The 12,318-nt window shown below is 50.2% G+C and overlaps 1 protein-coding gene across 4 annotated transcripts in view; it reads right to left on the bottom strand.

Annotated features, from left to right (window-relative positions):
- Positions 1-12,318, bottom strand: part of IGDCC4 (immunoglobulin superfamily DCC subclass member 4) — a 62,850-nt gene that overhangs the window by 25,201 nt on the left and 25,331 nt on the right. For 3 of the 4 annotated variants that reach the window (XM_053272900.1, XM_053272901.1, XM_053272903.1), the window contains exons 5-7: positions 2,729-2,866; positions 1,556-1,711; positions 448-858 (exon numbers count right to left, since the gene is read on the bottom strand). In XM_053272900.1, the coding sequence (XP_053128875.1) occupies positions 448-858; positions 1,556-1,711; positions 2,729-2,866 (705 nt within the window). The remainder of the gene's footprint in view (positions 1-447; positions 859-1,555; positions 1,712-2,728; positions 2,867-12,318) is intronic. The other variant, XM_053272904.1, reaches the window with a different exon arrangement.

Here is a 12,318-nt window from a genome sequence, read left to right as displayed (position 1 = left end):
ACTAAACTCTTGCTCAACACCACCAGAGCTGACCTTTACGTGCGCTGGCCCATCGGTAACACCAGTGTTGCGCATCAAGTCAGCTACTATAATTAATCCAGAATTTATTTATTTTATTGTTGCATTTATATACCGCCTTTCATTAAAAGCAATCTCACGGGGGTGGAATACAGAACGTATGCTCCGTAAGAGAGGACGGTGGGGACACAGAGACACGTCGGGGAAGGGATCAGAGCTCAGCCCGCAGAGCCCCTGCTTTGCAGGCAGGAGGTCCCAGGTTGAGTCCCTGGCAGCATCTCCGGTGGAAAGGCTCAGGCTCCAGGGGGGTGGGAAAGCCCCTCCTCTCCCGGAGACCCTGCAGAGCTGCTACCAAGGAGCTGCTCTGGGGGAAGTTTCAAGTTAGTATCAGCATGACGGGCAAAGCCCCTTCAGGACACAGGCACCTACCTAGGGCCTTCTGGTAATGCAGCGAGAACCCAATGATCTGCTTGCTGTTGAACTCCGGCCGTTCCCAGGAGACCAAGACGGAGGAGCTGGAGAGCGAACTGGCCGACACCCCCTTCGGAGCACTGGGGAGCCCCTCCCGGACCACCACCAGCAGCTGGGCAGTGGCACAAGCCATGCCCAGGGGGTTTTCCGCCACGCACTGGTAGTAGCCGGCATCGTCCAGCCCGATCTGGTTGATCACCAGGGTGCCGCTAGTCTGCACCTTCACCCGGCCGTTGGACAAGAGGGGCTTCCCATTCTTCATCCAGTGGATGCCGGGGAACGGCTCGCCTTCCGCTTTGCAGACAAACCTGGCGGTGCTGGCTCCGGTCCGAGAGATGGTTTCGGGAGCCTGGGAGATGGTAGGAGGAGCTGCAAAGGGGGGAGAACTCCGTGAGCATCTAGGCTGAACGCTCGGGTTTTCTCCTCTGCAGAGCACTGAGGAGGAAGGGGTTTCAGCAGGGAAAGGGAGGGACAGACAGACCGACAGAGGGCGGCCCTTCCACGAGGCAAGGAGAGATGGTGGCCGCAAACTACTACTACTGCTACGACTACTATTTATATGCCACTTTTCTCGAGTTAGCACGCATGAATTGTCCCCTCTGCTAAGCAGGGACTGTCCTGGTTTGCATTTGAATGAGAGACTACCTGTCTGAGCACTGTAAGATATTACCCTTAGGGGATGGGTAAGCATGCAGAAGGTTCCCAGTTCCCTCCCTGGCATGTCCAGATAGGGCTGGGAGAGACTCCTGCCTGCAACCTTGGAGAAGCCGCTGCCAGTCTGGGTAGACAATACTGAACTAGATAGACCAATGCCCTGACTCGGTATAAGGCAGCTTCCTATGTTCCTATAAATATTGATTTATTTATTTTAAAGCAGGGTTAAAATCTATCAAAGAAGTAAATGAATACATCTTTGAGAACACCCCCTTGGTTGCGATAAAGGCAGGCTAAGGAAACATCAGTCCTTCCAGAAACCCAGTGTTCTGTTTTTCAGTAACTGGTACCTTGAAGGTAGTGCAAAGCAATTAGACAATAGTGGCAAATACAACAGCGTTTTCGTTCTCACCAAGGACTCGGAGTTCAGCCGCAGCTGTCACAAACTGCCTCGTCTGGGGTTTATTGGCACGGCAAACGTACACTCCTGAGTGATGAGGCTGGGCACGAGGAATCAAGAGGTTGGTCCGTCCCAACACTATCACATCAGTGGAAACAGGGTCCCCATCTGTCAAGGAAAAACAAAACACCAAGCCCCTAAGTGGAATACCAGCACTGAAAAGCTGCACACTATAAAGTACATAGCTCAGACTCCTTAACTATTTGGGGCTTATGACAGCAAGCCTTTGGATCCAGTTTAGAGTCCTATTTTCTTTCTTTTTTACTGAAAGTTGTCCTTATCTCCAACTAAATGTGTTGAGTATCCAAGGTAAGACTTCACAGATGTGCACCCTAATTAATTAGGGGGCACATCAGCATGACTGGGACTTTAAAAAATCAGGGTATGTGTGCTCCTGTGCAAAGTTTATTACAGTATTAAAGAGGGGAGAAACATCTACAATAGTAGTCAAAAGTGACCCATACAGCAAAGTTATGGGTTTAATAGTTGACTTATAAACACCTGACTGTTCTCCCACCCTGCAATTTCACACTGATTGACTCTTGACCTCTGTTTGTGCATCATTTGATTTGTGTCAAGTTTACGTCTTTGGTTAGCTTCCTTATTAGAGCGAACGTGGCATGTGAAATGCCACATTTCTCCAAAACAGACACAGCCCCTGTCCCATTTCCCCCACCCTAACTCAGAGACTGCAGTGATCTTTATCACATCTCCTAATCCTAAAGATAACCCAAGAGTTATTTTTACAAAGCACCAACAGATGCGTCAGAATTCCCACCAGCTCTGCGGAAGCCTAAGAAAGGCCCGTCAAAGGCCCGACCCTCACGCTCCGACCTTTCAAGCTGGGGGCGTGATTCCATATGGGCTGTAACTAATTTAGATCAAAAGGCATCCGGTAACGAGAATTTCGTATCTTTTACAGATCAAACAACGTAAATAAATTGCAAGCTTTGTATTTTTTTCCCCAGATTTAATTGGCAGGCCCAGCTCAGAAGGCACCCTTCTCGGAGGATTCAGTTGCAGCCGATAGAGTTTCCCAGAGCGCGACCCCCTTTTAATACAGCTCAAATGCAGAGGGTCCCAGGGCCGCCTCTCAGCATCAAAAGAATGATCCTCTTCATTTACCCTCCCGTATCCAGGAGACAAACGGCGTGGGGCTGGCAGATGCCATACACTCCATCACAGCACTCTCGCCAACCACCACCGTGGCGTTCTCTGGTGCGGTGAGGATGGACACGTCCTCCGTGGCTGGCGGCTGAGAACCTAATGCAACAGATTAAACAAAAAAATTCCAAAAAGAAATAAAGAAAGGTTTCCTACCCAGACAAAAGTTTGCTGTTTGTTTGTTTGTTTGTTTTGAAAAATTCTAGTTTCTCCAAGAGCAATGTTGTTTTTCATTTGGGTGTGTCTGCATGCAAGCAGGAGAGCTGATCTTGTGTTAGCAAGTATGAATTGCCCCCTTTGCTAAGCAGGGTCCATCCTGGGAGACGACATGTGTGAGCACTGTAAGATCTCCCCCTTATGGGATGGAGCCGCTCTGGGAAGAGCAGAAGGTTCCAAGTTCCCTCCCTGGCAGCATTTCCAAGTAGTGCCGAGAGAGACTCCAACCTGCAACCTTGGAGAAGCTGCTGCCAGTCTGGGTAGACAATCCTGAGCGAAGGGCAAAGCGGTTGCAAGAACTGATCTTTGCTTTCTTCCAAACAAAAGGGTTTTTATTAGAGGGCTCCCAGTGTCCAGTTCTGAGCCCAAATTCTAATGTTCGCTAAGCACTGGGCCAGATTACTGCAGAAAACGAGTTATGCCTACACCAGAATCACTGGACTCACCAGCATTCCCAATCCCCTTGCTATGCCTGAATGCCAACAGAGGCGGCGTCTGTCCACCAGATGGAGGCAGAGCTAGGAAAAGCTAGACCATATGGGCTGCCTTGCTTAGGGAAGCAAAATACCAGTTCTAGCTTCCAGCCAGGCTGCAATGCAAATGGGAAACCTCCTCTGGTCAGAGTATTCATTTGCATTACAAATATCTCTCTCCCACAGTCACCACACTCCACAAGACTGTAGTGTTGCCAGTCGCTTTCTGCTCTCCCTTATCTCCCCCCCACCACCAAGTGGAGGGCATTACACACCAAAACTACGAGAGGCAACATGGTATAGCAGTCAGAGTGCTGGACTAGAACTGGGGAGACCCGAGTTCAAATCCCCATTCAGCCATGAAACCCACTGGGTGACTCTGGGCCAGTCACTTCTCTCTTAGCCTAACCCACCCTACAGGGTTCTTGTGAGGATAAACAGAACCATATACACCACTCTGGAATCCTTGGAGGAAGAGCGGGATAAAAATTCATTCATTCATTCATTCATTCATTCGAGTTATATACTGGCTTCAAATGTGAAATAAACAAAATACATTTAAGTTAGAGAAGCTTGAACAGTTATTCTATAACGAGGGCTTCTCCACTGTTAGAAGGATTTCTGGTAGGTTGTCCATCTGTCTTTGACCCGACCGAATCTCAACACTGCAGGCAACATCCGGACCAAATTAGTCGTGACTAAGCGGCCGCTGAGATTGATGGGGCTTAAGTTAGCCGTGACTAACTTCTCTCATTGATTTCAGTGGTGCTTAGTCACGATTAATGGGTCTGGATGATGCCCTGCCTTGTTGAGATGCTAAAGAAAGAGCGAGGGATAACTGATAGTTTAAGCAAAGGTGGCTACAAGGTGCTATGCGTATTTACCTGCAATCAAGCCCCTCTGAGCCCACTGTGGCTAACTACCATGGAACGTGAGACGGAAAGCTCCCCCTGGCTGTATTCCTTATGGGGGTGGGGTGGGGTGTGTGCATTTATTTTTGGAATGAGTGGTAAACAAATTGAATGGGTCTAGTCTGGTTCATTTTCATTCCAAACACAGACGCTGCTTCGCTCTGGGAGCATTTTGTGGGGGAATGATTGCCAACTGTGCAGGGACCGCCAGGTGTCTGTGGTGGCTTCCATTTTTGTCCCATAATGCCCCGGAACCATGCAAGAGCTGTCTGCAGAAAGGGCAAGCCGAGAAAGGCCACGCTTAGGAACACAGGAAGCTGCCATATACTGAGTCAAACCATTGGTCTACCTAGCTCAGTATTGTCTACCCAGACTGGCAGCAGCAGCTTCTCCAAGGTTGCAGGCAGGAGTCTCTCTCAGACCGATCTTGGAGATGCTTCCAGAGAGGGAACTTGGAACCTAGTTGCTCTTCCCAGAGCGACTCCATCCCCTGAGTGGGGGAATCTCTTCCAGGGCTCACGCTTCTCGTCTCCCATTCATATGCAACCAGGGCGGACCCTGCTTAGCTAAGGGGACCCGTCCTGCTTGCTGCCACCAGAGCAGCTCTCCTCCCTGAAACTCCACGCGAGCAACTGTTCATTGGCCCCCTTCCTATCAGCAGAATAATGGAAGCAAATCGCAGCCGCTGCGCTCTTCTGGGTTCGCCCCCCTCCCTCCGAGCCGCTACTGAACAGCTGCTCAAAGCTTGACTCTACTCCCAGGGGGAGATGCTCAGAGGCTGAATAAAATTCCAGGCTCCTCCTGCAGGAAAAGGGTGAGAAAGTTCACAGCAGAACAGTGGAGCGCTGCTGGGTTGTCTGATATCTCTCTGTGTCTCAGGCTGCTGACAGCTGAGAGCCAAACCGGGCCGTCCTGCCGTCCTCCTCCTCACCTCCCTCCAGCAGTAAGCCGTGTCTGAACTCAAGGGGTCTAAAGCTTGTGGAATGCGGTGGGGTGGGGGTGCTGGCGATCGCCACCTGTGGGGCTCCAGTGGGGCAACTTTCTCAGACCTGGGGGGCTTTCTGTGACTGTCGCTCAAGTGGAAGAGTGTCATGCTAAGGCTTCCATCCAGGTTCAATCCCAGGCAGCACTTCCAGAGAGGGCTGGGAAATGTCCACCTGGAGCCCTGGAGTGGATCTCATCCCGAGCCAGATGGCCCAAGGGTCTGACTCTGTAGGAAGCAGCTTCATAGGTTCTGGAGCGGCGTACGAGGGAAGAACCACAGTTCAGCGGCAGAGCATGTTCTTTGCACCAGAATGTCCAAGTTCGGTCCCTTGCATCATCTCCAGGGACACAGGAAGCTGCCATATACTGAGTCAGACTCTTGGTGCATTTAGCTCAGGATTGTCTACACTGACTGGCAGCGGCTCTCCAAGGCTGCAAGCAGGAGTCTCTCCCAGGCCCAGCTGGAGATGCGGCTAGGAACGGAACCTGGGGCCTGCTCGTTCCGTTGAGTTCAGGCTCCCGACCCCAAAGGGCATATCTTGCAGCGCTCACATGCAGTCACCATCCAAATGCTAACCAAGGCAGACCCCGCTTAGCAAAGGGGACGATTCATGTTCACCATCGCAAGACCAGCTCCAGGAGAGCTGCTGCCAGACAGTGTGGGGATTACAGAGAGACATGGACTCAGGGTGTGACCAGGTGCACAAGAGAGTTCAGCTTCAGCCAAAGCTTACAAGCCCAATGAACATTAAGCCCGGGAATCGTTCTTGGATGGGAGCTGCCTCGGGCCCCGCCGACCTTACAACATCGGCTGCTTTTACAGCGCTACTCTGTATAACGGCATGTTTTGTTATTATCATTCCCACGATTACTAGGTTGTCATTGATAGCATTCCACTCATGCACACCGCACTTCACACCGACTGCAAGGAGGACAGTCCACTGCCCTGAAGGAGGCACACCATCCCGAAAAGGCCGCAAAGACAAAGGAGAATCTTTCCGCCTGCTCTGCCAAGGCGTTTTGGCAACCTGGATGCGAGATTCACAGTTCTGTGGCTCTTTTTGTTCTCACTGGCCTTAAGTGCACAAGGTTTTCCAAAATAAAACAAATAAAATTGACGGTGGGATAAAGAGGTTCTTGAAAGAGGTGGGGGGAAGCAGAGACTAGATTTATCTGCGTGCATGATGCTTTGTTCTGTGCGCTTGAGATTTGTTCTACTGTTTCATCTGTACCGGGATGGAGCTGGTCACCAACACCACCACTATTCATATGCCATCCTTCAGACAAAGTTCACAAAGCGGTTTATAAAGAAAAATTCATCTATAAGGCAGGTCCAGCTACAGAGTGACCTGAGTGCTTCCAGTTCAAACTTTCTCCTTTGAAGAAAAATAAGCAGCAAGGCGCTTCTTGTAAACGCGACAACAGAGTCACTACCACGGATCTGCTGAGTGTGCTTCCGTACTTTCTCTGTTGTGACACCGCAGTCCCTGCACTGACACCAAGGTGCCGTTCACATTTCTGATGCCTTCTCTCGGATTTTATCTTTGCGTTATAGTGCTACGATGCTGCATGTGCGTCGCCAAAAAAAAAAAGGAGCTTTATTTTCCTGTTGCAGGAGTTTGAGATTCTGAGGATCGTTTTCAATATGATTCCTGCCGAAGCATTTTACCCGTTGTAGCGTGTAATCTGGAAAGCACCCAGGTAAGGGCTGCCGGCAGGCAGGGTCTAGTTGGTTGTCATTCCTTCGAGCTGTTGGCCTTGCATGATTGCCAAAAGAATTTGTCTTTTGCTCCTGCTCGCCTTAGTCCTTGCACCATTTGGATCATCAATGGTCAGTCTGGAATTTATTTAGCATATTTATATACCACCCAAAACTCTTGTGTCTGGGCAGTTTACAATAATACTCACAATACTTAGGGGGTTACTGTGTCTATTTAACACTCATTCGGATATCTGTTCAACAGACTGCTAGGTGTTGATCATCTCCAGGATTTCTGCACAAGGCTCCCTATCTCTGTGCATCCATCCTTCAAGTTTCTAGTCCTCAACCTTTGCATCCTTCATTCTTCCATGACAAGCACTTCCAACTCTCCCCCTTGGTCTCTTCTTTCCACCCCCAAACTCCTACCATTAGCAGGAAAAATGCTACAATTCCTGAGTCATGGAGTTCCGCAGTCAGTACAGGATTCTGCCTCTTTTCTGGGGTCGTGCAGAACTGGAGACCACCCACCATCCTCAGCATGAAAGGAGATTGTCCCCTGAGTTCCTCCTGCTGAAAGTGAAAACGAGGCAACGACAGATGTGCTGCGAGAGAGGTGCTGATGGTATCGCCACCCTCCCGCTTTCCGGCAAGCAAAATACGTTCCTTGTGAATTGGGATTTAATATGTTGTGATTGGAAATGACACCGGGAGATTGCTGCCGGCAGAATTTCATTTAAACCGACAGCCTTAATCACTCGCTGCAGCAATATCCCACCAAAAAAACACCCCCACATTATTTGTACAAGATACGAGCACCGGGACAGACGTCACCCCAGCTCAGCACTGCAGAAGCTTCCTGGATACTGGCCCATTTGCTTCTCCTGGGAGAGCAGGAGTTCTCCCCTGCGGAGCCTTCCTTTGACACAGAATCTCAAGAGTTGGAAGGACCTTTGGAGGCCTTCTAGTCTAGCCCCGTTCAGAGCAGGGAATTGCTACAACCTCCCTGAGTCCAGCCTCCTTTTGAAAACCTCTAATGAAGGAAAGCCCAACCCTGCACAGGGCAGAATGTTCCGTGGTCCAGCAGCTCTTCCGTTGGGAAGCATAGCCTAACTGTAAGAGCTGTTGGACAGTGGAACAGCCTGCCCCATCACTGTTTGGTCTGGAGAGCTGGTCTCATAGGATCGAGCATGAATTGCCCCTTTTGTTAAGCAGGGTCTATATTGGTTTGCATTTGGATGGGAGACTACATCTGTGAGCACTGTGAAATATTCCCCTTCGTGGATGTGGCCATAGCTCATTGTTAGAGCTTCTTCTTTGCATGCACAAGGTCCTAGTTTCAATCCCTCCCAGTCAGTACAGACAATACAGAGCACGATGGACCAATGGTCTGACTCGGTATAAGGCACCTTCCTATGTTCCTAATTACACACTTCCATGCACATCAGTTACCCTCCTAACTGGGCAAAAGAGTCACCTTTTCAAAGTGATGATTCTCTTTATTGAGCAGAAGGGAGAGCAACTGGCCCTCTCCATCCCCAACACAGCATCCCTCCAGTGGCTGTTGCTGGGGTCTATCTTACGTCTCTCTTTTAAGATTGTGAGCCCTTTGGGGACAGGGAGCCATTTTATTTATTTATATCGATGAAACCCTCTTTGGGAACTTTTTGTTGAAGAGCGGTATATAAATATTCATCGTCGTCACCTTCAAATCGGTAAGACCTATAAACTAGTCTCCCGCCAGCCACAAGGGAGAAGGGAAGCCGAGATTCCCAGGAAGCGGAATTCTGCGCTGAATACTGCATTCTGTGCTATGCCCGTGTTTTCCCAGAGTCACGGCACAAGAGGGGGAGAGAGACCTGACTGCTGCAGCTGGACTGGACCAAATGAATTTCCCAAATAATTTTCTTTTCAGGAGCAAAATCTGTGCCCGGCTGGCTAGTGTTTCGCTTCACGTTTGGGGGGCGAGCAGGTGAGAGGGGGCAGAGGGAGGGAGGCAGGGAAGCTGAGGTCTGCAAGGGCGACCCGAGTGGCCAGGGTTACTCTCTCCAAAGGCATTTCCCTCCACGTGACGACATTTCGGGGCTGTGAAAGAGATCTGCTTGTAACGGCTCCCAGATCCTTGTTCCCCTCTGGAATGTCGCTCCCCAAGGAGCGTCTGGAAATTTATACCGTGAAGTCTGCCCGGCCCAAAACATCTGCCGCTCACACGGCAGCAACTCTGGCCGCAGTTGCTATCCTGTCCCCGGCTGCTGCTGCCCGCATGGAAACAAACACCTCTCCGTGACCTTCGAGGGAGATTCGCTCCGTTTTAAAATAGCTTCCAACCCAAGAGAAACATCAACTCTGTCCATGGAAACAAGGCTTTAAAGAAAAGGAAGCAAAGTAAAGGGAAAGGACCATACAGAACCGGGGGTGCTGGTCTTGTGGTAGAGAGCCTGAATTGTCCCGTGCTGAGCAGGGCCCAACTTGGTTTGCATTGGGATGGGTGACTCCATGACTACATGTGGGTGCTGTATTACCCCCTAAGGTGTGGGGCTGCAGCTGAGTGGAAGAGTATCTGCTTGCATGCAGAAGGTTCCATGTTCACTCCTTGGTATTTCCAGGTAGGGCTGGGAAAGACGCCAGCCTGAAGCCTTGGGGAAGCCGCTGCCAGTCAGTGTTGACAATACTGAGCTAGATGGACCAAGAGTCTGACTCAGCAGGAGGCAGCTACCTAGGTTCCTGTTCCTTTCCTCCTGATGGATTTGCCTTGGTATTGTGGTATAGGGTATAGAGTCGGTTTTAAAAAACGTCCTCACCATGGTCTCATTCCTGGTCTCCCCAGTCCCGGCAGCTGTTTTTTAATGTTCAAAAAATGAACACACAAGGCCAGCAGTGTGATTAATGACTCTTCCACTTTGGCCCTGAGAGAGGAGCTCAAGGCAGCCGCAGAAGTGAGTTTCTTTCTTTCTTTCTTTCTTTCTTTTCTTTCAACATTTGCAATTTTTAAAGGACCTCAAATTAGGCCAGCAGGCTTTCTAAGTCCCACATCACACCGAGGCTCAGAGAGAAAGCATGCCTGGACCCACAGGCCTTTGGTGGCTGCTACTGCTAAACGGGGAAACCTTTGCAAAGCAACTGCAGGTCACCCAGAGATCTACCAGCTGATCTCTTCTGTCTGCCTCTGATTCAAAACACTCACAATCCACTTTTCCTGCCCAATCAAAGTATGCAAACAATAATAAAAGCCATTATAGGTTGAACGTAGGGATGTCCAAACCCACCGGGCCAGTCTGGGTTCATTTATTTATTTTAAATGCAGACTTACCACCATTGTGCGGCTTCAGAGGGTGGTCTCCTGATGTTTCCCCTCCCTCTGCCAGCCTCTCCCCAGTTGTTTTCGGCCCCTTTGGGCAGTTTTTGGCCTGTTTCGGGATGTGTGCTGCCCATTACAGGCCTCTCTGCACTGGAGAGCCACCGCAAAGGCACACTGGCCATCTGAGTGTTAAAAATAAAAATCTGTCCCCTTCCCCCACCCCAAACTGGGCCCAAACCGGTTTGGAACAGAGCCAGAACGGGTCTGGCTCTAGTGTGCACAGAACTGGACCAGATCCAGTTCGGTACGAGTCTGGTTCTACTCGAACCGAACTGGGTTTTCCAGTTTTGTGCATACCCCTAGCTGAACCACCACAAGAGCAAAAACAAAACACAAAACCCCAGTTCAGCCAAAGGCTTGATGAAAGAAGAAGGTATGAGGCTTTAAGCTCTCCTCAAAAACCCATTACTCCCCCAAAACTCCCCAAAAGGTCTTCTGCATACTTCAGGGAGAAGGTGTCAAAGAGTTGGAGCCCATCCCTGGGAAAGCTCCGTCACCCTCCTAAACTGCCACAAGGATGGAACAGACAACCAAAGCTGCAAAAGTGGACAGGATTTGGTGATTGCTGTGACAAAGGTCCTTTGTGGGGCTGAAGGGGTAAAAACTGCTTCCTGCAGAGAAGGACGTTCCTGGAGTTCCAAAGGGCCCCTCAGAAGAATGTGGCATCAACACAGCATCGTTCCAGAGCTTTCTGGGAGAAAAATGGCAGCATTCAGCCACTGGCTGCTAGGAGGAACTGGTCTAGGATGAACTATCTGGTCTTGTGGTAGCAAGCATGAATTATCCCCTTTGCTAAGCAGAGTCCACCCTGGTTGCATTTGAATGGGAGACCACATGTGTGAGCACTGTAAGATATTCCCCTTAGGAGTGCTCCGGGAAGAGCATCTTTGCATGCAGAAGGTTCCCAGTTCCCTCCCTGGCAGCATCGCCAAGATAGGGCTGAGAGAGACTCTTGCCTGCAACCCTGGAGAAGCCGCTGCCAGTCTGTGTAGAGAATACTGTGCTCGATGGACCAAGGGCCTGACTCTGTAGACTCAGGTCATCCAGAACATGATCGAGCAGTGTCCTGTTTTGAAGACCGCACGCTGCCTTTCACCAAAAAAGAAAAAGTGAAACCACCCCCTATTTTGCTGCCAGCAAAGGTCACCGTGAAATTTATCTACTGCAAAATGCCAAGGGGAACTGACTCATCCCCACTTGCAACTCAACTCCTTCCCTTTAGGTTGCAGTGAGAAAAGCCCACCATGATAGGCTTGTGAAAAATAAGCTGGACTCTGTGTGTGTGTGTAGCCTCACAGTCTGCTGCCAATGGTGACGTTGGGGGGCCCACCTCCCCAGCATGCAAACACAGCCTTGTTTGGAGGAGTCCATTTGCACCACTTGAATTTCAGTGCTCCCTTTTGATCCCTCCTCGGTAGCAGAAGTCACGGCGGCATGTCGGCTTCCGAGACACAGATCACATGGGGGGCTCCAGGATGCTGTGTGATGCCGGCACAGGATACAGCCACACACTCCTGACATGACCAGGAAAGCAGTGTGAGAGAAGGCCAGCGAGGGAGACCTACCCAGCCTGATTTTAAAAAAACACAAAAAACCTCTCAGCCAAATCTCAACAACCTCCCCAGAGCAAAACTGTTTTCTCTCTGGGTGTTTTTGTTTTTGGTTTGGGTTTTTTGGGGGGTTGAGGGGTTGTGGGGAGGCTTGTTTAACAATGAAAGTGGTTTCCCACCAGATCCCACTGGCTGCCCTCGAACACTTTGGAAACGAGGGGGCAAGGAAAGGGATCAGCCACCTGCTAGAGATGTCAAGATTTCAACAATCACGGGGGTCCCCTGGGGAAACCTCCCCCCCCAAAAGCATTCGTCATCCACAGATGAGTTCTGTCAATTAAAACCCTGCTTGGCTGCCTT

The sequence above is a fragment of the Hemicordylus capensis genome, chromosome 10 (assembly GCF_027244095.1).
Source record: "Hemicordylus capensis ecotype Gifberg chromosome 10, rHemCap1.1.pri, whole genome shotgun sequence".
NCBI classification, from domain to species: Eukaryota; Metazoa; Chordata; class Lepidosauria; order Squamata; family Cordylidae; genus Hemicordylus; species Hemicordylus capensis.
Note: the sequence above shows the minus strand (reverse complement) of the source record. Positions and strands in the feature narration are given on the sequence as shown.